This window comes from Pterocles gutturalis, unplaced genomic scaffold (assembly GCF_000699245.1).
Source record: "Pterocles gutturalis isolate BGI_N339 unplaced genomic scaffold, ASM69924v1 scaffold24798, whole genome shotgun sequence".
NCBI classification, from domain to species: domain Eukaryota; kingdom Metazoa; phylum Chordata; class Aves; order Pterocliformes; family Pteroclidae; genus Pterocles; species Pterocles gutturalis.
Window position 1 is genome coordinate 50,363 of NW_010123749.1, and position 25,511 is coordinate 75,873.

At 38.6% G+C, this 25,511-nt stretch overlaps 1 protein-coding gene across 1 annotated transcript; it reads right to left on the bottom strand.

The window, feature by feature from the left end:
• Positions 1 to 362: 362 nt before the first annotated feature.
• On the bottom strand, positions 363 to 21,501 carry DSE (dermatan sulfate epimerase). Its single transcript, XM_010078046.1, has 5 exons — positions 21,086 to 21,501; positions 9,517 to 9,770; positions 5,790 to 6,029; positions 4,095 to 4,302; positions 363 to 2,717 (listed from the first exon to the last, which is right to left on the bottom strand). The coding sequence occupies exons 1-5, from the start codon at positions 21,499 to 21,501 to the stop codon at positions 956 to 958; spliced, it is 2,880 nt and encodes a 959-aa protein (XP_010076348.1). The 3' UTR covers positions 363 to 955.
• Positions 21,502 to 25,511: the final 4,010 nt, after the last annotated feature.

Consider the following 25,511-nt stretch of genomic DNA (forward strand, 5'->3'; position numbering starts at 1 on the left):
TGTGAACAGAAAAAAGACATTAAATACTTCTTTAATACCTCCTTTTCCATACTGGCAATTGCTGAGGTTACCACAGGATTGCTTTGGTTTGTTGTTTGGATTTTTACAATTGCATATGGAGCGGCAGTGATCTAGGACATTATTTCCCTACTGAGATGTGCTTCAAACTATAAAAACTTTTGTGAAACTCTGCCTTGTAAAATTGAGAACAGAACCTACAGCATTCATCCTTCTACAGTCTACACTTGACTGAAAGATAAAGAATTTTTTCCTGAGAATTGTGTTCCTTTATACTTTGAGTTAGCCCCTATTTGCCTTCTGCTGCTGCCTACCAGGCGTTATGCCTCTCACTTGGCAAGTACTGACGTGATTGCCATTTCCCACTGTGCCAGATCGTAAAGCATGGAATAGACAACATGCTGTAAGGGTCTGCAATAATTATACAGCAGTGTCCCATATTGAAGCATTCTTTGGTTTGGCAGAGAGAAATGAAATCTATTGCTAAGGTCTGCCTTGCATACTTGTGTTTGAATGTCCTTTTCTTAAGAGAATGTCCAGAGACATCCATAGCAGCCTGAAATGAAAACTCACTAAATGCAAACGCAATTCTGTAAAAAAAAGAAGGTCCTTGGAAACAAATCTATTAAGAGGGATCTTCTCACCAAAAAAATTAATTACAACTTTACATTACTGAACTCTGATGAACAAAGCATAACATTCCTTCAGATGTGAGGCCCAACTCAAAACACAAAGACAGAGTACTTATTAAGTACTTAGTTTTCTGAGATATTAATGGCTTGCCCTATTTTTCCATCCCTTCTGTCTGAAACCAATCTTTCCCCAGCTGTTTTTGGAATGTTTCAGAAAAAAGAAGATAAACTTTGGCCCTATTAGGGTTAATGATTTTGCATAGATGTATATGACCATAAACTGGTCAACTAGTAGAGGTCTTCTGCTAACATTGTGACTGAGAACAGGAAGAATACAGCCACAATAATATACAGCTGTCTACTAAAAGTATTGCATACAGACATCTTTGGCCATGTAGTCTCTTGGCCTTCTGAAAATATGTGAGCTGCATTGCTAACATGACAAAAAAAATAGCAATGTTGAGAATTAGAAAGAGGCGGGTATAAGAAGCTGATATTGACGGGGCACTACTTCGAGCAGTTGTCACCATCTGTGCCAGCCCTGATCGGCCTTTGATTGACACCCCAGTTTTGTGCTTCACATAAGTGATATCTGCAAAATCCAGAAGATCTTTCATTTCCTCATCTTCATCTACAGGCAACTCTTTTTGTGCTTGAGTCTGTGCCTTTTGTCGCACTTTTCTTTCATTTACCTCAATTTGTGCAAAAATGTCAGGAACGGCATCAACAAATTTGTAGCCTTTGGCTACCTTTCTGTTTTTCTTTGCTCTGCCGTGCTGCTGCTGCTGCCTCTGTGAGATTGCAAATATCCTGTCAATGGCTTCCTCTGTCTGTCTCTTATCTGAGAACCTCAGCAGGCGCTCAGCAGTCTTCCTAAAACTAGCCGTGTTGCGTACACGCGACAAGATCTGCTTCTCAAGCTGCTGGAAAACAGGCTTAAAATGCTGCAGGTTCCTCTCCACGATCCCTATGTAGTCCTTCACTTCTGGCACTGCGGAACTCCTAACAGCAGAGGCTCGGTCAAAGACAATTTTCTGGCGGTCTGCAATCACCTGTGCAAAGGCTGAGCGGGACCCATCATCCACTGGCCACAAGTACACTGCGTAGGCGTGCTCACTGGTCGTAACGAAAACATCCAGCTGTGGAGAATCTCCACGGACGGTGAAGCTCTGCACGTCGACAGAGGGCCCAATGAAAAGGTAAATGGCCCTCGTGACGGGGTGCCGCAAGAGGGTTGTTACATTCACGTAGTTCGTTCCGTTGTACGGGTAGCCCCGGGGATACATCCTTGAGGCGATGGTAGCTTTCTCGCTGTGGCCAGTGTCATCCATCCAGTACATCTTATATATCCCATCGCGGTGCCTAATAAAGGCCCCATGGACATCATCAATAACTGTTTCTTCAAAAGGCATGTCCACATTGTGGAAGAAACTGGTCGCTGCCTCCAGAGGGCTGTCATCTTCTAGATGGATTTGGTCCACTAGCAAGAGAAGCTGGGGATGGAGAAGTATCAGGTTTCTTTGCAATTTTCTCAGCTTCAGTTTAGGATTATATGCACCCACTCCTTCTCCCCTGATAAAAACCACCCCGCTTCTCTCCATGGCGGCAACCACTCGTCCCTGACAGTCACCAGCCAAGTCATGTTTATATTTAAGCCACTTTGAGGAACAGTCTTCTGTAATCTGTCCTTCCCATGGGGAGAAGCAGCTCTTGGACACAGCAGGGGAAAACATCAACACATTATTAAAAAAAGTATATTTTGGCCCATATAGAGCTTCTGTTATGAAAGGTACGCCATTGGGAGCAAAAGTGAAGGAATTCTGGTCCGGGTGTTCATGGCCAGCATTAAAGTTCCTCCACCCCTTGATCCACTCTTTGTACTTGTTCTTATGAACAATATCATATATTGCACGTCCTCCCAGCTTTCCTGACTTGAAGGAAAGGAAAGGCCTGTTGATTTCAGCTGGCAAAGCACTTCCATAGGTTACCACTCCCCAGTCCTCAAAATAATGCAGCTTAGGAACACCATAATCTGGAGGAGGTGTGGAGCGCAAACTTGCATCATACCTGCCAAAAAGACAAGGAAAGGGGGTTTAAAAATCACTTGACTGATTCCATTATCAGCACCTGTACAAAACTCAAAAACCAATTCAATGTTTATATCAGGGAACAACCTAACAATATAAAGCCCACACGTACGCTTCCTGAGTGAAATAATCATATAGTTGTAATAATATTTATTATACTAATCCCTGTATGCATTTTACAAAATAATAGCTGAAAGCATCTGCTCTACATTTGAAGCAAGCAATCCTTCTGCAGTCCAAAAATGAGTATCATTAATTTCAAATTAGCCCCCTTTTGTCTTATATCATAAAGCTACTGACTGCAGTACAAATCTTTTAAAAATGCACATTAGGATGAGGCTAACTGTAAACACTGTCTCCTTTGTACTAGACATTAACATTTGCAACTATTTACTGACTACTTAACTGAGAGAAGCAGACTATCTGTTTCCTCAAAACTGATTATTATAGGAAGTCTGTAGTCTCCAAACAGAATTAGGAATAAACTAAAAATTAAAGAAAAGGCATTTTAAAAGATCAATCTTAATGTTTTATATTGGTTAGTGTATGTTTAGTTTCCTTTTACAACTAGGTTGAAAATGAAGTGTGCTTGGAGCCTAATAAACATGAATTCTAATATGCATATCATAAATGCAAAACAATACAATACATACTTAATAATCTTTTTTTGTAAGAGAGAGAAATAGAGGTACATTGATTCCTCAAAAATATACTTGTTCTCTCCATAGACTGAAGGAATTTATACGTACATCTAAAGCTTCTTGGATCTTTTAATTTCTTACCTTTAGAATACTGACAAACAAGTCAGTGCAGCTGTAAATTACAAGGAAAATACAGATCTAGATATCTATCATGATATTTTTTCTAACCATAACTTGAAAATGAGTGTGCACAAACAGCTAATAATAGCTTTACCATTTACATTACTTTAGCTTTTAAAAATAAAGCTTACATTATTACTTATGGCTTTTAAAAGAAAACTATGCTTTAAATATTCACCTGATCAATTATTTAGGAACACAACAGGATTAAAACTTATTAGAATAGACCAAATAAACCAAAGAATACATGCAGGCAAATTGTCAGCCCTTTTGGAACTGCTTGTATGATTTAAAAGCAATAGACAATGGAAAGAAAACACAAAAGAAGATGTAGGACAAGACCAAGGTGTACCCTGTAGCAACATACACTGTGTTTCTGTGCCAAGTGAAGAGGTTCTTCTGAGCCTAATGACTCTCTGGGTCACACATAGCCAGCCTGATCTCTGCTTCTACAGTATAAATCTAAAGATAATGAATTATCACTAATAGCAAACAGCTGTCAGGTTCCTTTTGAGCCCACTCATTCCCTTTCATACCAGAGAAATTCAGTGTGGAGAGTGCACCACCTCTGCCCTTTGGATGGTGTCCCTGGGCCCTCCACCACTCGATTCTTTCTGATCTGCTCTGCCAACCAGTTCCCGCTGCCATTGCGCATGACAAATTTGTCAAGAAACACCAGCTGGCTCTCCGGCCCATAGAACCAGTTATAGTTGGAATCCGCGATGGCCACAGTCCTTTGAAAGCCTTGGGAAAAAGCAAAAAGGAATGTAAGAAAGAACAAATAAACGTACAAAGATGCATTTGTAGAGCATGACGGTGAAGCCAAGCGGTACAAACAGACACAAACAGAAACAGCCTTTTTAGATGTTTATAGACCTACTTGTAACTGAACTGTAAACAGGTTACACAGGAGCTGCTTCCTTCTGCTGTAGCTAACTTGAATACTCACCTTTCTTCTTCGGCTATGAGCTTCAGACAGTTAAAGTACTACAAAAAATGTAAGAAGCAATTTCCCATCCACTTCCTCGCCTCACTCAAATGAGGTAACTTTCTCCTTACAGCTTTCACTTCTCCTTTGTCAATCTAAACTCTCCAAAAGAAGAAAACAAAGGTGCCCCCGAAGACAAAAAAAATCAGCTTTGTCCCAAAACAGCTAGCATGAGTTCACTTTGCTCTTAGAAACCTCTCCCCAGTAGATGCCTGAGGCCTCACATACAGTCAGTACAATTTCTTAAGTGCCTGTGCTGGCATGTCAAAGCTGCGCTCAGCCCCCCTTACGTACACAGATAGATCTGGGGTTCTTATAGCCAATAAAGTCATTACAGTCTTTTTAACCAGGAATTTGAACAATATAAGTTCCTAATGAACTGTTCTGCAAATAAGCAACACAAAACAGGCATCAAAAACTTGCAAGGCTGCCTGAAAACAAATCTCTTCTGAAACTTGGAAAGGGTCGGGAATATTTATTAACATAACTGGTTTCGTATTTGTACATTTCCATCTTTCAGTCACAACTAGGACTTCAAATCAGAGATGCTAAAATACACTGTGAGAGACCAGAGATTTCCAGAAAAAGAACAAAAATATTAAAAAGTCTGCAAAACTGACCCATTACTGACATCAGATATTTCTGTTTAACTCTCACATTGAAAAAAGAAAATGGTTCATGTACCCCTGCACAGAGAAACATCATTTGAGTCAATTACATTTTCCATTAAAAAAAATTTTAATAAAAATGGTATAAAAATCTGTTTCAATGTTTTGTGGAAAACTGCTGATCATATAAAACTTTTCTATACTTTGTTGATAATTCTACCGTGGCTTCATCATTGGCTATTCCTTTTACCTACTATTTTAGTGTGATGATTTTTGGCAAAGGAAAAAATCAATAAGGATCTCAAAGAATATTACTTTTCAAACAGAAAACATGAAAAACAGGTCTGTTTCAAACTTCGAAGACCAGAAATCAAATTCTGAAGCATTGCTTTTCCTCCCAAATGATATTTCTATCTTCTGACTGGTTTTAAAAGCCCAAGTTTAGTCAACAATGATCTTTAACAAGCAGTAATACAAAAGGATGTCACCGTCTCAATGGATGATGAAGGTAAAATCCAAGGAGAAGGTTATTCAAAAAAAATCCAAGTACAATGCTATTTAAAAATGGCCTGTTTCAAGTATGAAATTTACTGCTGCTTCAAGAATTAGAAGATTCATTTACCCAAAGGACCTACCTGGCAGGACAGTCCTGTACATAAATGCAAAGTGCTGCTTGAGCCAGGGGTGGCTGAAGTGATTGATATCAAAGTGCCTTTGGACAAGAAACATATACTGAAACAGCGATCTGGTCGTGTAGCTGCCATAGGCCACCCCTTCATAGAGGGAGCCATCTGTGACCTCCTGCAGCAGGACCACTGACTTCTCCATGATTGCCAACACTTGCTTGGTCCACAAGTAAGCTTCCTGAAGGTAGCCTGAAAGAAAAAGATGTTGGCAAACCTAATTACACCACCACAGATCATAGATTATGTTGTCTGTACTCCCACAGTGGGATCCTTTACAGCCCCACTAGAGGGCTCCAATAATACAAGTATTCTAATCAGTTATTTTTCACTGGCATGATCATCACCAGCGTGGTAAGGAGATCCTCAGAGTTTAAAAATACAAAGAAGTTCAAATTTCAGCTGCAGTTAACTGATATTCTAATACATACTCTAAGACATGCTCCATTCTACTTACATTTTCATTTTATTGTACAACCTAAAGGGTTATCCAAACAGAAGTTATTTTGGAAAAGTTTTGCATGGTTAATCCCAAATGCAGATTCCTCAATTCCAGAATAAAATTAATCTTCCAACTATGTTAAGTTTCAGCCTCCACATATACAAACCTTAAACAGTTATACTTCTTTTAAAGAAAAGACTTTGAGAGATCTTACTATTTTGGTCTGCTCTACACAATTCAAAAGCTGGGAAGAGGTTGCAAGAAGACCTTCTGAGGGCTTGTCTGCCTTCCCCAGAACAAGCATGAGCACGAGAGCCTCAGCACTGCATTTACGTATTGCAGGAGGCAGCATGTAGATTCCAGCACAGGAAAGGCTACGTGCCTTCTCTTATTTTGGATTTCTTTTTTGGATTCACTGGCAAGAGAGGTAGAACTAAACGGAGAACAACTGCCTTGTGCTCCTATATGACAACTTAGTGTTTATCCAACTCAAAATGTCTGGATACAGATTTAACCAGACTTATTTCCACCATATAGCAGAGCTCAGCTGGCATACATTATACGCCATTACGTGGTGAAGCAGTGCCTGCTGAATGAAGTGCATGTGCCAGGCTAAGCAAGTATGAGCTACATTCAAACCTGCTACTAAGACTGTTTCATGTCATTGCCACAATTACTGTATTTACACTCAGCAGAATGATGAGTAATTCAGAATTCCTACTAGTCAAGGCTGCCAAATCCTGCTCAGTTTAACAGAGAGAAAAAATGGCAACATCTAAGTTAAACAGATAACCTGAACATAACATGGTATTTTATCTGCCAGCTGAAGAGATAAATACAATGGGGAAGGCCTGAGCAACAGGGGCACTTACTTCTACTTACTTTACTCACACTTGACACTATTTTATTACTCTGATGGGAGTTGGCAGCACAGCAGTCTGTCCGAATAAAATCACTAATTCTTCCACCCTTGTTTTCCCTTGTGACGTTAACAGCCACAATAGCTAACTTTTGACTGCTGCACTAGCAGGAACGCTATTTTCTGTGGTTCAGTACAGTGTGTTTACCATTGTAATGCATATATGTTCTGTTTACTTAGTTTATATCTCTGCTATAACCCTATACTTATAGCATATTAAAAGAATAACTACATTAGAATAAAGAAGTAAGAGACTCAACACTTAGGCTATGCAACAAAACAGAAGAAATCTCACATAAAATTAGCAGTATCTATATCAAATTAGGCCTTATTCAAGTTTCTTTTTTGAATATCTGATTATTTTAACTACAAAGACTTCAGTATATGTGTGTGCCTATAATTCATTTCAATTAGTTTCATTTTTCAGTCCTACGACAATGTTACGTGTTTCTAAGCTGGCTGTTTAGTCTCTGCATGCTTCAATAGGTGAATAGTGTTTAAAATCATTAGTTGAAATTTAAACCTTTTGGAAGAAGGGTCTACACTGGGATACATTATTTGCAATTGCTATGCATCTGATACCAGGAGAATAGTATGTTTACTCCTTTTCTCCATCCCTTTTTTTTTTTCTCCTTCAGAAAAAGACTTTCATCTTGGAATAAGAATTTTTAAGAAAGCATTTTTTTTTTAATTTTAGACCAACATAAAAACTTTGTTTAAATTTCATTTTTTAAAAAAATAAAGATGCTTATATTGAAAACAACAGAATTTTCATTTCAAAATATAGAGGCTGGATGTTTTGACCTATTTTCATTTGAACTATCCGCACAAATTTTAAAACTGCTCAAGTTTTGCTGAATTTGTCTTCCCCCCAGAAAAACCCCACCAACCTTTGGTGAAACAAATATTGCCCAACTTTATTTGTGATGTTATTGTTTGGCACAAAGCATGCTTATGATCTACACTCTAATGAAAAGCAGAGTCATCTTGCAAATTGTCATCTTTCTGCAGAGGCTCAGGGAAGTATGGAATTATGAGGAATTTAGCAAAACCCACTGAATGAACATGATCTGAGTCTTCAATTCGTGGAAGGCAAGACAGGAGGAAAGGGAATAACTTTCACATATAGTCTCGCTGCTTTTTAGCATATGCACATCAGTGAATGAGCTTGTTTTGACAATCACTTAACAAAAAGAGGACCCACCCCCCAAACACAGTAGGTGCCACAGTTTTTCTCACACTTTTTTGAACATCTGAAAGCTCCAAAGATGTGCAGATGTGCCTTTGCTTGGTAGGGCTGTACAGCTTGGCAATGCCATCAGCATCCAGAAACTAGATTTTCCTTGACTTGCAGCAAGTAGTTCCACTGGGCATCATGTTTTCAAATTACTTCTGGTACATATTAAATAATCACTTGACAAAATACTGATGCATTCTTACAAAAGCAGGAGCTGGCTCCATGACTTCCACCTCTCAGCAAAAGTACCACTGGGGTTTAAAGTCAGGATTTCTTATCTGCTCTCTCCCTCTGACTCTGTGACTTGCACTCTCATTTACACTGTGTATCACTTAGACAGGAAGAAAGGGTTAGGCCCCAGGTAAAGCAGCCAAAAGAAACTGGTGAGGTTATTCACCTGGGAACCAGGAAGGACGGGTATAAGTCCCTGAACCAAAGAAGGAGATGACACCTGGCACAGACACCTCTTGGATGAAGGTTGTGCGGTGAAAGGACATAGTTCATAGGGAAAACGGTAAAGCCCTACTCATCTCCATAAAAAAGGAGGCTGGAAAGGAAAGTCTTGAGCTGTGGCCTTTGGGTGGATAAAGTTACATCTTTGCAGTTCCCTCAAGGAGACAGGACAGAAGTCTTGGATGAAATTCCAGGTTATCCTGTTGTCTAGCTCTCAGCTCAGAGCATAGGGTGTTTCTGACTGCTGACCTTCTCAATGCATTGTGTAAGGAGACCAAGTGCATCCCTCTTTACTGATAATCTACCCTGAAAAACCCTGTCTGGAAATCTGGACTGGACAGACTACATGCAAGGGGATTTTAAATTCTTATAGTGAGGGAAGAATTTCAGAATCACTTAGATACCTGAGCTTATATACACAGGTATATATGCATATATATTACACCTTGTACATCTGCCCACAGACTTTTGTTCTATTCAGTAAATTCATTTTTTATAAGCAGCAAAAGAGCAAACCCAATACCGCTGTACTCTCAGTAGCATTTCTATTAGTTCCTGAACTTTGCTGCATAAATGGCTGATTAAGTTGATACACTTGAGAAAAAAGTTCATATGGTTTAGCACATACCTTGATTCATCAGAACCAGGCTTCCAGCCAGCAGGGCCACACAGTTGGTAGGCTGGTGGTTGTGGAGGTACTGGAAGCCCCATCCACGTCTGTATGATGTTTCATACATATATCCTGAGGCATTGGCAATTACCTCAAGAAATCTCTCCTGTTGAGTCTTGCTAAGATAGCTGTACAAGAAGTCATATGCAGTGGCAAAACCAACTAAGGAGTGAGCGAGAGGGACCTCATCCCACGGGGCATCCTTCACTAGCCTGTCAACATAGAAAGATGCCAATTAATTGAGTTTCACATACTTATTTTTCTTCATTACCATCCTGTGAGGTGTGTATGACTTAATGTCTCTGAAGTTAGGCAGTTCATGTTGAACTTTAACACAGTAGTAAGCTACTTACCAAGTCTCTGAGATAACTTTTTTTCTTTCCTAGTAGGGACAAAGTTAACCTTCAAAGCTCATTAATTTTATTAGAAAGATTAAGCTGTTAAATATTAAAACAGTGCTCACAATATTCTGGGTCTTTTCTAGGAGAAACAGATATGCAGAATATTAATTGTACAGAAATGGAATCTATTTATCTGAAGCAAGATTCATATAATTTTTTGTGAGTAAGTAACATCCCATAGTTTATATTCCTCCAAAAATCTGTAACAACATTTTTCTTTTCCAAAGGAGCCAAATGTCGATAAATTCCTAAATGGTGGCTATGGGACTGAAGTTGTCTTTAAAGCAAGTGAAATAAAATAACTCACATTTCTTCATTTCACAAATGCATTCAAGGATAGAAGTAGAGGTGATTAAATTTACTTCCATGACTACAGTTCAAATTAACATACTTAATAGCATTTAAAAAACCACTGTTTAACATAAAATAGAGGTCAAATGATGCCACTACTCAAAATTATTTTCTAGGAACTACCTGCTTGTATACAATGATTACATTGAACTTAGCAAAATAGTAAGTTTATACCAAGAATAATGGAGGTGGCGGTAATGTAGAACAAATATTTCTTTTAAATCAAGCATATATTATGTATCAAGGATTTTAGTTTTGCAGTTATTGACTGTACTCTCAGGTCACAGTTCTACAGAAAAGGAAATGTAAAGGAATACATAGTGAAAAAAAATCTTTGATAAACTGAACAATCATCAGTTGCTTTCATGGTTGTTCTCATCTTTCACTTTCTTTGCAATGTATTTTTTATTACATAAATGAATTTTAAATTGTTGAGATGAGAAGGTGTGTCCCATTGCACTCAGTGAAATTGTGTTGTGCTCCTGAAGATGTGCACCTTCCAGCTTTTAACTATTCTATGACTCCATAAATATAATTTCATCTTAATTTGTGTAAGCAATAGTGTGAACAAACAGATGAGAAAAAATACTAAAAGAGCAAGATTTAAAAAAAAAAAAAATCCTCATTCTGCTATTAGAGCATTTATTTGCATTCAAATTGCATGAATGAACCGTGTAGAAATTATGACCGTCAGCCTAGGGCACTGCAACTATGGTAAATCACAACATGTCCAAATAAGAAAAATGACCTTTTATTTTTATTTCAGTATATCTAATGTAATTGGAAGAATTCAAATCAACTTGGCATGTTCATACCTATGTGTAAGGAAAGCCTCTGTACACTTTTTGATTAGCTGAATTTCCAACATTTTTAAGTGTTCACCTTCTGCAAGTTATACATTAATTTTTCCTTTTTAAAGTGAAATCTTTATCTCACAGATTTTAAATTAAATACATGAATGCATTCAACATTCAGCAGCAGGATTTGACCTTTTTTTTTGAACAAGGGTTTTTATTGGACAAGACTATTTTGTTTGCACAATGTCGTTTCTTGGTTAACAGACAGGCATTGACAGAAAATGGTTGTGAACAATATGTAAGACAGACAGCTATAAGTGTTGTAACAAATAACTGTCAAAGCATCAAGAAAAAAAGTTCTGGAAATTTACTGCTCATCTTCTCACATGCTGTTCTCTGTGGTCAATGTTGGGAACATTTCTCTATTGGTTTTTTTTCCTGGTTCAAACTCTAAACTTATCAGTGAAGACTTCTAGCAACATATAGTAAAATTTCTTACGTATGTTTTCACTTAATTGTTGTGCAAGAAATTACAGACCTGCAAGCCAAAACATTTACACGCTTTTTCTAGACATTCATTCCTCCCGTATTTCCAGATAAACTGGAAACAAATGTAGATGAACTGGGCAAGCAACTCTTACGACTCTCCAGATTTATTTATCCTGTGTCACTGAGGCATAAAAATTGAAAATCTGAGTTCACTGGTTATTTGTCAATCTCAGTTAATTCTCTGCCTCTCTATTTCTGCATTGTCACCTTTCGTTATTTGAGAAGGCTTTTAAAATGTTGTTAGTCCTATACGGAACGTTGCATTCTACACCAGTTAATGCAACACCCTGGCACCACGATTGCTGTCAGAAATCCTTTGACACATGAACATACCTTTGACCATCTATATAATGAATCCTGATTTCCAATGTATTTTTAGTTTTGCTTTTCACTAAATGTTTACACATTCAGAAATCAGAGTTCAAATGGGACAGGAAGTATAATTTTAAAGGCCTCTGCCTGGAACAACTACAAAGTCATTGAGGCTATGCTATACGTTAGGGAAGAAGAAAAGAACAATGAAAAAATTTGCGTTAATTTAAAACATTTCATTCAAAGTTCAGTACCCTTAAAATAACATACATATTGGTAATTAGAATGTGCTTAAAGCTATTTAATGATCTTTACCCAAGTTAATCTTAAATGGGATTTGACAGTGGAACTGATTAATTGTAACTTTCATTGTTAAGATGCATGCTAATTTTATGTTTGATTTTGAATGCAATACTGCATCAAGTTCTGTAGTATAAAAACATATATTAGTCTCTGTGGCACCACTTCTGATAAAATAGAAAGCACTCTTCTACACAGGAAGTGCTAAATCGATGAGTTATGACTGAATTTAGGTTGTTGATGTCTTCAGAAAACAAAACGACAACCTCCAGTGTAAAAACCTTATGTTAGGCATCTTAAACCTACATACTGGCATAGTAACCCCCCTCAGGTTAGACAAAGTAAATTTGTCATAGCTTCCTTCAAATTTCAATTCTGTACAGTAAGTCTTGTACAGAATTTGACAGAGGAGATGCACACAAGTAATAGAGAAAATTAAGGATGATGACTTAAAGTCTGTCCCTCCTTTCTAAACATATAAAACCACAGTCAACATCTGTTCTTAAAACGAAGCTCTCTTGCAGTACTAATTCTTTAGCTGATAAAAATCAGTGCACCTACATTAACTGAATTTCAATGGAACCAAGCCATGTACACCAAACAATGTGGAACATCATTCACAAGAAGAATGGTCAAGCAGCAAGCATTAAATGCTTTTTGTATCTAAATTACGCTTTCATTTTTCAAATGGATCTCTAGTGTCAGATTTTGTAAACAGCCTGGCTGATAAACCGTGGGAAAGCATGGTACCATAGGCCTTCACTGAACATGTTATGTGAAAAAAGAGTTTTCAGGGCTATCTATTAACTGCCCTGCTCTGAAATATTTAAAGAGAGTTGTGTGTATTTATACAAATAAAGATAGGAAAAAACATATCAATGCTCTGCACTGGAAAGCAGTTATTTTTGAAGCCTCTCAGGAGTAAAACTTAACATTAGATAGTATGAACTTCAGCTTAGCAATTAACTGTGTCTGAAGACAGCAAATAGACTTTACCTCAGTGCTGCATTGGCCTCTTCCATCTTTTCAAGGTATCGGATGTTACAAAAAAAAGAATCCAAAGGAAATAAAAATATCTATAATGGATTCTTTAGTACAGAGCAACTACTTAATTGTAAACATAAGCACTTTTAGCAAAGGCAACTGTTCCAAAAATTCTAAAACGTATTTTAAAATAACAGCTCAGCCATCAATGCATCTCTACAGTTAGTACAAAAAAACTGCACATATCTGGAAACTTGAGAAGGTTTATAAAAGAGCAAAAAGTGCTGAACGGGTTTGCTGCCTAATGATCAAACTCCGTAAACATCCAAAGCCATATGCATCATTCTGCACAAAGAACTGCTGTCTGGACAAATTCTGTGAATGGCACAGAACAAATACACTCCTGAGGTGTTTGAGTTATCTTCATCTGTGTCATATAAAATATTTTTATTACTTTCTTTTAAACATTTAGAGTTTGATATAAATCCTCCATGACGAAACTGGAGAAATAAAGACATCACAGATAAGGTTGATATGGATAAGTAGTATGGTTTTCCTACATGTGTTGACAATTTTAGCGTGGTGCAACGTGGTTATTTGTTTTAGATTTGCCACCTTCCACAATAAACAATTAATCTGAAGGTAGAGTTAAGACCAAGGCCTTTGGTCATCAATTTATGATGTCAGGAACTGACAATGCACTGCATTGTCCAAGGCTAAGAGTACGTACCACCTTCCCTAAATGTGATTCCGTGCTGTAAATAAGTATACCAATAGTATTAAATTTTGGATGGGAAGTAAAAATCAATATCAAGAAGAAGAAGAAGAAGAAGAAGAAGAAGAAGAAGAAGAAAAATTGTGGTAAGATTACTACAACCTCTCAATTTCTTGACAACATTCCTAACGCTACTCATGTCTCTTCTCTCAATAGAAATGGTTTTCTGTATTTTTCCCCTCATTTCCCTCTACTAGTATCTACTTCCTTACTGAAACAAGATGTATTAGCATTTCTCTAAGAAATACAAGCCAAGAGGGAAAAATCACTGTCTGCCCAGTTCAAGGCAGGAGTTAAAACAAACTCTCCTGCTTAAGTGAGTTCCCTGATCATGGCCTGTGGGATGTTTAGAATTGACTTTCCTTCACTTTGACCAAGTTCTTAAAAACAAATCAAAGTAAATAGGAAAATAACGGTCTTTAATTTGAGAAATACAATACCCTTCTGGGCAGTGTGAGATCTCATTTCTAGCTTTCCTATGTCAATAAGTAATATGGCATCACTGCATGCAAAATGAAGCATTAAGCACATCCTGACACATATATTACACAAGTAATCCACATCCTGAAGTTTAATGCTCCATATTTTCCCATGACAAATTACTTTCTGCAGAATAACTCTTGGAGGTTGAGGGCAGATTAAGCTAATGATTGAAGGAAGCGTGTCAGTACCACCCCCTCAGTACTGAACCTCTCACTCTCACTAGGTGGATGCAAAGGAAACAAGTCAGGGCTCTTTGCTAAAGGTTTACAGGAGAAAATTAGTTCAAGGACAGCCCTCTAGGGCATTTTGATGCCATCTGTCTCAGACATCTAGCTAGCTAACAGCATGGCTGAGTTTAATGCACATTAAATGTCAAGTGTGGATGCAAACGTGGCACGTAACAGGGCCAACTGACTTCTTGATCATGAAAGTGATTGCGTAATTATACAGTCTTCCCAATGCCAATGGCAATACCCTGTCACTCCACAGACCCTTGCTACTGTTCTGACCCAATTCTGAAGGAAGGAGATACAGCTTTAAACCTCCCATCAGGCAAAGGAGAGAAATATTCTTCCATGGCCAGAGAGACTATACATAACAAGAGGGAGTATACCAACCAAGGGGAATGAGACCACCAACATTTATTTTATAAACTAGACTCAATTTTCAGTATTTTTTCTTACAAAGCCTTCAAAACAAAATATTTTCTTGTGCTCAAATGGAATATTTTCTTAATTAATGGAACAATATCTTCCAATTTTTGTTTTGGAAAGAAAAAAGAAAAAGCCTTGAAAAAATCTGTTTCATCCAAAGCAACCTCTCAGCTTTCACCCTTTCCACATTTTTCTGGTCGGCTGCCAAAACAAAAATCCCATTATCTGTACAACCTAAGTGCTCGGTTATTTGCAACAACAAAAATGTTACGAATAAAAAAATGTCCTTGAAAAATTGATGATTTATATTTCCAGTGTCTAAGGTAAAACATGAGAAGTCTGCCCCTATCTCTTTATCAGTCATGTTTCAGCAGCAACCACTCTGACATGCTCATGCTGCATTGCAGCCCAGTTCACAGGAAGATAGGCAAAGGCATGGTTAAATGTAAAGGGCTACATTCATATCAATGTGGAAAAAAAAAGGCAACTCTAGACAACATTTTTCAGAAGTTTTAAGAGCTTACTATAAAAGTAGGGTTGTATGGCTTAGATGTTGAGGAGGCAACTAAAACTTCACTCTTTTGGAAACCTTCTACTTTCTATCCTCTTTCTGTTTCCCCATAGGTGTATAATCATCATTCTGCCACTTCTAAAGCTTCTTTCAGATCCTCTTCTCTCATTTTTGGCTTTGATCACAAGAGAGTCACTTTCACACTGGGCTCACTCTTAGTATCAATCATGATCATTCGTGTTGACACATTAATAAACAAGAACTGAGTCTGTTTTAGTAGTTCTCAGTGCCATATTAAGCAGACTCAGAAATTTAGGTATGTTATTATTTCAACAGATTACTCCTAGCTCTTGCTGTAGCTGATTTTTATACCAGGCATGCCACTAAGTGAGTTCCCTGTAGCTACCAGAGATCTTCAACACCATTTTATCTCCTAGAGATCTTATCCATTAAAAAAGAAGGTATAAAAGAAACTCTTCAAAATCCAGATAGCCATTTAATTTCACAGTCATGCACAATTTCTATTTTTAAATGCTACATATGAAAAAGATAAAAAACAGCATGAGGGTTTGATATTTCATGTACTAACATAATATATATTCCAGATACCCAATTCATCCTCCTACCCTTCCTTTTCTTTTTCTTCCTCCCTGTAGGAAACTCTCTTAGCATCCCCCAAGCTTCTTTTATCCTAACTTCTATGCTACAGTCTTATAAAACCCTACTAAGTTTTCTTTGAACGTGACAGCTGGTTGATTATTGGGAGTCAAACAGATGTTCTAAATTTGTGGTGTCAGCGCAAAGACTCGCTTAATTTCAACTCAGCACATGTGAATTTATTTTAGATCTACACATTTAATTATTTATATGCATGTATTTTTACTTTGTAATCCATATCGTTCAACACCAAGCATTATCTGGATACTAAAGCAACAGTCTTATAGCATGCTCCAATACTTTTAATAAACAGGGACTAACAGAAGGCTATAGGATTTCTGGTTAATAAGAAATAGCAGAAGGGTCACAGATTTGTTATGCCAAAGCCTCCCATTAGCCTCTCCTTACTTGCTGCTATTTCCTTGGAATGTTTGCACATGCTTGACAGCAATTATCTCCCCTATGAAACCCAGGGAGCCAGGCTTACCATCAAATCCTACCCCTTACTTCACATTGGTAACATACTTGACTTTAAAAATGGTGCGTCACCTGTGCCAAAAAAAAACCCCAACCAACATACAGAAACCCCTTGTCTGGCAATTCCACATGGGGATGTCTCTCCCGCTGTAAGAAGGGTGCAGAATTTGTGAACTTCTAAGGCATTTGTTTATAAGCTGGGCTTAGTAAAGAAGAGAGTTTTTCACTGCTTTGTCCAAAATACAGAATCTGACTGGACTCTTATTTCTGCACGATGTGTGACTCCCATTACATCATTCCGCTTGGTGCGGGAACGGGCTGAGGCGGCATATGGAAAGAATCACGAGTACAGATCCTCTTGGCCAAAAACGCACTTCTGGCAAGAAGTGCTCTAGAGGCCAGTCAGAGATAAAATGCCATAAAATGCATCTATATCCTCTACTCTCTGTAAAATAAGATAATATGGCTTAAATATAAGGACAAATTTTCCCTAAGATATAAGACAGCATCTAGATATCAAATCCTAGGAAAATCAAGCGAGTTATTTAATACCAGCTTTTCATTTTTATGGGCAAAACCATTGAAGTTCATCTATTTTTAGTGAAATATTAATGCACTACATTTCTGTGCTCTTGCTAGTCTCCAAAACATTGTCCGTTCCCATATTATTTGGGGTGATTGTTATAGTTACCTATTAGCCATTGCCCCTATGTTTATTTTAAATGTAAACCTACTCCAGGATGTAGCAATTACAGATGCTCGGTTATGAGCAGCATGCCTATCAACATCAGCTGTTACGACAAACGGCTCAAGTTCTGTTAGCCTACATGAATGGGAACTCAATTAAGGGTATACTTTATTATGTGATATAAAATTACTATTGTAATACATGAGAAAAGAGAAAAGTGTTTAATAACATGCCCCTTCCATGCATGTATCAATTACCAGTAGACTTTTCATAATTGTATCCTGAGATGTTGAATCATATTTGGACTACTGAGGATTCTCACTAATGTAAAGATGAAATTTAAAATGCTAGTCTCTTTAATCTTCTGACATTCTAGGACAAATAACCAGTGACACTTAAAACTGTATTTATTTTATCCAACTACTGCACATACTACCAAAATACACTTTTGTTTTCTGGTAAATTTTATTTAATATTGCCACAAAAATTAAAAGAAACTCATCAACTGGATTTTTTTTTTTTAATTCTAGAGCTATTTTAGAGTCAATGCCATGTCAGCAGAAGTAAAAAAAAAATCCAGATTATACTGTTGAAAGAACCAAGCTGCCAACAAGGAATCTCTATGACCACAAGATTTAACTTTCCAACACACATTGATGAACCAGTCAGTGATAAAAAGACAGTTTTCAAGCAATTTACATGGCAGTCTAGGCACCTACATTATAGAGCAAACCTAGGAAGAGAGAAATTCCTCTCATTTACTTATCTTACTGATACCTCTCTGGACAAGCCCTCTTTACTGATGACAAAGTGTATGTTGGCAGATGAGCCTCCTAACATTCAAGGCTCCAAACTTGGGCAACATCAAAACCACTTCTTCTTTCCAGCCTCCTAATCAGAACACGTGTGCCCTTGAATTATTTAGTATGGATAACATTTTTAATATATCACCCAGAATGATATTTCGTCAAAGTGCAAGGGAAATTAAACATGCCTAAATAGACTGGATAACTTTTTTTGTCTTTTTAAATTCCATTACTGTGACATTGCCAGAACAGTTCACGTACAGTCTTAACGCAGTTCTTTAGATGTCATAACATCTAAATGTCCACTAGTAGCACTCAGGCCACAACTCTCCTTTTCGCCATGTTTGTTATAGTCTTATCCTAAGTGGAGAAGTGTGTGCAGTAACATATTTTCTGGTACTTTTTAGTTGAATTTTTTAGGAAAACCAGATTTACATATTCCATCTGTCCACTTTCAGCTTCTGAACCTGCTGACCTATTTGAGCACAGCCAGACAGAACAGTACATGCCTCAGAGATGTTACATTCCTGAAAACCACTGTTGGACAAGGGAGAGGGATCTATATTACTGTCATCACTGATGGAGCTATAGTGTGAACTCCATATTGACAGCATTCCACCATAAGTTCTCGGGGAAAAACTAAAATGGTAACCAGATCCATGTTTCTGTCACAGCATTTGAAAAGCTGGCCAGTTGGAGGTTATACAAAGGGCAGCTTACCCCAGCCCTATTGCTCATATTTCTGATTTCTTCCTGTACTTCCCCTACTAAGCGCATTGCACCCGCTTCTTTTGCAAAGCAGAGAACCTTGATTGCTTGCTGAATGACGTCTACATCAAAAGGGAAAGATGGGAAAAGCATGGCTTCTCTTTCACTGTGGTAACGCAAGATGCTTGCTTGAGAAAGACAGTAGTTTGGGGCAGGTAAATCTTATCAAAGCCGAGTGGAAATAGGATATCTGCTCAGTTCTGATTGGTATCTGGTCAACTGGGACAAAGGAGAGCATTATGGCAAGGGACAGAGGAACCACAATTAATCCAGGGCAGGAATCACAGGACACAAGGACCTGAAATGAGGTTATTGACACAGTGAGGGAGACATAGGAAACTGAGAAAGACAGATGCAAATAAGTTCCACTACTTAAAACATTGCTTGCTCCTCTTTCTTATTCCATTAAACAGATGGCCATGTAACTATGTGTTTAAACTACCAAAAGCAAGTTAAGAGAGAGCGCAAACAATGAAACTATGGAGGAAGGTGTTGACTTTGGAGCAGTCTGTAGGTCCCGTTGGAGATGGTTACACATCACTTCTGTACAGCTCTATCCCTCTGCCAGTGTGCCAAGAGAAACAGAGACTGCCTCTGGAGGTAAGGAAGACTGAAGCTTTGTATTGCTATGTTTCAGCAGAAGATTTTGGAAATTAACACCATCCCATTGTGCCAATGCTCTTCCTCCCAGCTCCTGTGTGTTCTCTCTTCTGTGACATGCAAGCAACTTATGCCCAGTGTGTCCCTTCTCTCTCCCACCGTTTCTTTCATTCTAGTTCCTATATTTCTGTGACATTCACCACTTTAATACTGGGGATAGGGGAACCCCAACGCTGTAATGCCTTTTAAATCATGCCCATCAGGAGGATATGTATCCCAAGTTACGCTAGCTCAAATCCAGCCTAATTCCAATGATGGTCCATAGACAGATCATGTTTATAGGACACTACTAGTTGGTCTTAACCCAAAGAAGGTAAGGAATAGTAGTTTGAGCAATGAATACTGCTTGAACAGCTAATGCTTCCTTCCTGTGCTGACCTGAAACCTGACTCAAGAGTTATGATGAGCTGCTGCCACCACGGAGCTGCAGGACAGCAACTGCAACACAGGGGAGCGCTGCCCCATTGCAGCTCACTGCCCTGGGCAGAAGCCACTGTCTTGGCAAAGCCCGTGTTTCCATCCTCTGACCCCCTCACAGTGGCAGCAATCCTGGCCCACAGTCTGCAAGGGGCATTGAGTGGCAACTGCTGCAGGGGGGTAGGGGAAATGTGTCTGCCTGAGAAAAAAAGGGAGATAAACTGATGGTGGGTATGAAAAGTGAAGAGAAGAGTTGTGGATGACAACTCACATCCAGGTGAAGTTAATCCAGGAGGTGGTCATCAGAATGCCAGTTACTCTGGCAGTTCCAATAAAGTAATCAGATGGACACCTATCTTTATCATTTCCTGGTATGTCTTAAGGAGAGGCCCAAGACTGTACAGCCAAGTGGAGTTGCAAGTGTGAACTGAAGCTCAGATAGATGTTAGAGCAGGCCGCCGAAACGCAAGAGTGCAATCTTTACCTACACCTAATTATACATTTTCATAGGTCCCCCTTTCCTGAATTCTTCCTAAGGAAGAATTACCCAAAAGATATGTACAAGTTTGTAAAAAGAAGATATTAAAAAAATAATACTTTTAGCCCTTCTTGCCACAAATCAGATGTGAAACCCTGCCTTCTGATTGGGAGTGGGTTTGGATTTTTTTTTTTTTTTTTTTACAGCAATTGGGATGGTACACAAAGGCTTATGCTCCTTCTTTCAGCATTAATTTACAACAGGGTAAATCCAGTGAAGGTGGAAAGCTGTGTGTCACTGCTGGTCCAGATGAGGGTAAATGTATTCAGCAAGTTAGTCACTGTTAAAGTGAATGTTAGAACAACTGAAATAATTTAAGCAATTCACTCATCCACTCACTCCTCTAATTGCAAGCAGTTCATACAGAAAGAACAACTTAAAAAAAAAGACCAAAATCTACCAACTAGGCTGAGCTGCCATCCTCTCCATGTAATCCTTGGCCATACTGATAGCCTCGATGTTTTCAGGGTAGAGCACACAGAACATCGCCAGGGCCCCAAGGTTGTTGCCATAAATTTCATTCCACCGAGCGCTGAACTCCTTCGGGTCCCAGGGAGGAAGGTACTCCAGGGGATTCGACAGCATCGTTTGCACTGCCTCAATCAGACGAGCTGCAATGTGCTGGTGCGTGGTGGTGGCCTGGAGACGCAGAACCTCCATGTCCCCTTTGGAGAAGTATAGCATGGGGTAGCTGTCATAGTTGGCATTGACAAAAGGAACCATGGCGTCTGGGTCCTCCCTGGCACCGTAGGCAAAGGCGAAGTAAACCATGTGTATGAAAAACACACTTGGGGCTCCCCGTGTGTGAGTCCTCATTGTGGCATCAGATCTCCAAGTCTCAATGGCAGCCAAACCATCTTTGAAATATCCTACGGCAGATGGATGTGAAAGAGAGAGTTAGAAAATGAATCCGCGAGACACTACAATTCAGGATGCTCTCTAGGAAATACGGTTCCATCTAGACTTCAACAGCGCCACATATTGTCCATGTGGTTTTCAAAGCATTTGTATATGAATACTTCAGACCAAGTACCTACCAAGCAATTAATCCTACAAAAAGCCCTCTACACTTTGAAGAAAGCCCCTCCCTCCCACATCTTTCCCTCTAGTAGCTGATATGAGGAGAAGGAACACACTGACAGCTCAAGTATTTGAGATTTCAAATAATTGCAACAGTGCCTAATATGAAGCAGTCCTGACTGTACTGGCAAGAGGAGAAGGGTGGGAAGGGAGGAAGAAGGGGGAGAGCCAGGGAGCTTGTGCTGGCGGCAGCCAAGCCTGCGTGCTGCCTTGGCTGATGTTAGAAGCTGGAGAGGGAAGGATGAGGAATGCTGGAGGTTTGCGCCGGGGTCATTTTACACCATGCACGAGGCCTCCGGTTCTGACACGTCCCCATTTTCAAAAAGGAAAAAAAACAAACCCAAAAACAAAACCCCCCCAAAAAACAAAACAAAAAACCAAAAACCAAGTCAGAAAGAAAAAAGAGAAAGAGAAAGCAGCAGAGCCTTAAAAAAACAGCCGAAATACCCTGCCTTCAGGGCATTTAGGGTTTTTACATTGTTGTTATTATTTTTCTTCGGGGCTCTCCATTTTGCATGTGGAGATTTACTGCCAGCTACCAAGAAGGCTGAACGTACATTTTCCTACATACATGACTTCTCAAAATGTGCTCAAATGGCAAATCTATGCAGAGGTAAAATGCAAGTGTTTAAACATAGTAAATTACTTTGTAAAAATTACCAACTATCTAGCCTGAAGTCTCAGATAAAACATGGCCAGGATCCCCCTGAGGAAAGCCAGCAAATTCTTAGAATTCTTATGAGGGGAAAGGTTACAGAAAGCAGACCCAAGAGAGACAGTTTTATGTAAAATAACGAACAGTAGTTTCCAATTATTAAAAAGAGAAATAGACAGAAGGAAAGAAAACTGAAAAACAAATATGAAATGCTTTTTTCCATGGCAAACCTGTTTCATAGCATTCGGTCATAAAACTCATAAGAAGCTGAAGCACAAAGCAACCTTTTATTTCTCCCCACAGCTCCCTACCTTATAGATGCCAAAATTTTCTAACAGAAACTTAGGCTGAGAAAACCTTATTCAGAGACCCACATCCTGATTCAACAATGTTATTCATATGTGCATAGACAATGAGACAACCTATATAGACTGGGTCCCTCCACGACCACCGGGTACACAGACCCTCTAGGTGTTGGTGTTCAGCTCCTAAAATTAATTTGGGAACAAGCATCTTTGGCCAAGAAAGTACATCTTTTCTTGTGCATAAAAAGGGTAAAAACAATATTGCACCCTGTAACTGCCTCCATTTATATATTACACTGAGTAGCATAATTGCTTTAACAGAGCATAATGGAAGATGACCTTTTCATAGTCTTTTAATGCATTTTGCAAGTAAGTTTTGCCCTTTTTGGGATGCAAACCAATCATTACAGAACACATTACAATCACAGGGTGGTTTATTTGGTAATACTTTTACTATATCTACATAGTCTCCCACCACATACACACATACAAAGAAATATGCACCGTAGTTTATCCAACCATACTCAAGTCTACTTGTAGTGTCATCTATAAATAAGGAAACCATACAACAGTATATTTTGAAAGGAAGAAGGTAAAAACCAGCCAAACCAGGATGTTATGTTTGAAACATTATGTCATTTTTTTAACTGTTGAAAAGAACTGCTTTTTCATAATTAAAAAAAAAAACACAGTTTTTTGCAAAGCCTCTATAATCCTTTAGAACTGGGGGCAGAGGAAAGAACCTAAAAAAAAAAAAAATCTGAAAAAAAGGCAAAAAATGCTGTAATGTCTTCTGTGATGATCATACATTGAAAGAAGTTCCCTGGCTTACAATCAGAAAAAAATCCCAGCTAGCAGTAAGGACTTCATTAATTCTTCTCCTTGGTTTGATTTCTGTAAGTACTTCTGCACATCAGTGAGAATTAAGCACATACATAACTGTAGGGATGGTTTTAAGAGTTCCCTAAATTAGGGTCCTTCTGGCCAGAGATTAGGGAATATACAGTCAGGTTTCCCAGAACAGCTTCTTTGTAAATCTGGACACAATTTCCCAGCCTTTCACCATCAAACAGCTCCAGTGCCGTCTAAAATTCGTAGTCCTTATTTTAAGAATTCAGTAACTCCCCTTATTTTCTCACCTCATGCATGTGTGCATTTAATAGAGAAGGTGATTTTTTTTACCTTGTACATGTGAAGCAATCACCATACAACATTGTTTAGACTAAGAACAGCATAACTGGAAAACTGATCTATAGTATATTCACAGGCAGCATATTCAGAATCGAGGTCCGGAAAAAAGTCAAAGCACAGTGACAAAAGCAGGACTACAAAGTAATTCTTATTTATTATTGGTTAAATCACACTGATGCCCTTCCTATGATACGAAGACAACGCCCCATGGCCGCCACGCTCTGGTAAGGCCAGTGAACCCTGTCCCATAACGTTGTAGGGCTCAGCCTGGTGTGGCTGGTGGATGCAAGGAGGCAGCTAGGAAGGAGTCCACCTTCCTTTCCATGCAAACCCCTGCGGAGGCACCAGCCACAACCACGTGGAGAGAACTGCCCATGAGAGGCCCCAGGATGGCACGACTACAGCTCAAGCTGTGCTACAGGGAGTGAGAAGAGAGACCAATGTTCTTCATTTTCTCATCTGTGATGCCCTTAAAAGCAGGGCCAGCAAAAATAATAATGAAAACAATCACAAAGCTCCAAATAGAATAAAAATTTGGATTTGCAACAAAAACTATCACTTAGATAATGAGGAAATACAAACTGCATGCTTCTGGATACAGCCATGACAAACCACCCCCACAGGGATTTCAAATGACAGAACTGCCTTCAATCACACGCACCATCAAACACTTCACTGACTGGGACCAGACCTGACCACACACTTTACTGCCTTACTGACTTGTCCAGGTAACTCCAAAGGGCTAATGGGCACGATCATCACCCCTCAGTTCAGCTGTTTAGAAACTACACTGATTGTTAAGAAATATATATATGTATATAAAACCAACTTCAAAAATTATCAGGTGATTGCAAAAGAATCAAAGTACTTTCAGCAGAAGAATGTGACCAAAAATAGCAACATTTAGTGACTATTTAAAAGTCATTACAATGCTATAAATGTACCTGGCGGGGGGGGGCGGAAATCCAAGCCAGAAACACTGGTGCAGAATGCTTATTCAACTGTGTTGAATTCTAGACTGGTGACATTTCCTTAGGTAACTTACTTGACTACTGAAAGCTAAAGAAACAGTACTATTTGAAAACACACATGTGAAACTTGATTATCTACACAGCAGACATGTATAGATAACTGGTCACATTAGCTCCAACTTACCAGTTGTAAGTGAGCCTGCTACAAGTTTGTTTGATATGCAAGGCTAAAAAGAATAGGAGCTTGGGTTTTCTGATTGCTTAAATCACACTCACAATGCAATTTTTTAAAATTAAAAGAATTTATTACTCTCATATTACACTACTAGCTACATCTTCCAAGAAAAACTTTACCAAGCAACTCAGCCTTCTCTGAAAATGAGGGGGGTTATTCAGTTTGGAAACCATGACCTTATGAAGTATTAAAAATTAAAAGGGGACTGAAAGATGCTTTCCCATTGAAGAAAATGCTAATGTACCATAAGCTTGAAAAAGGCTCTCAGTTAGTCCTGGATTGCAAGAGCATTTGCCATGATTTCTATTCCATTGCCAGCAGAAACAAAGAGTGAAGAACATAATTTATTCTAGAAAAACAAGACTAAATCTTAACTATTTCAGTTCTCC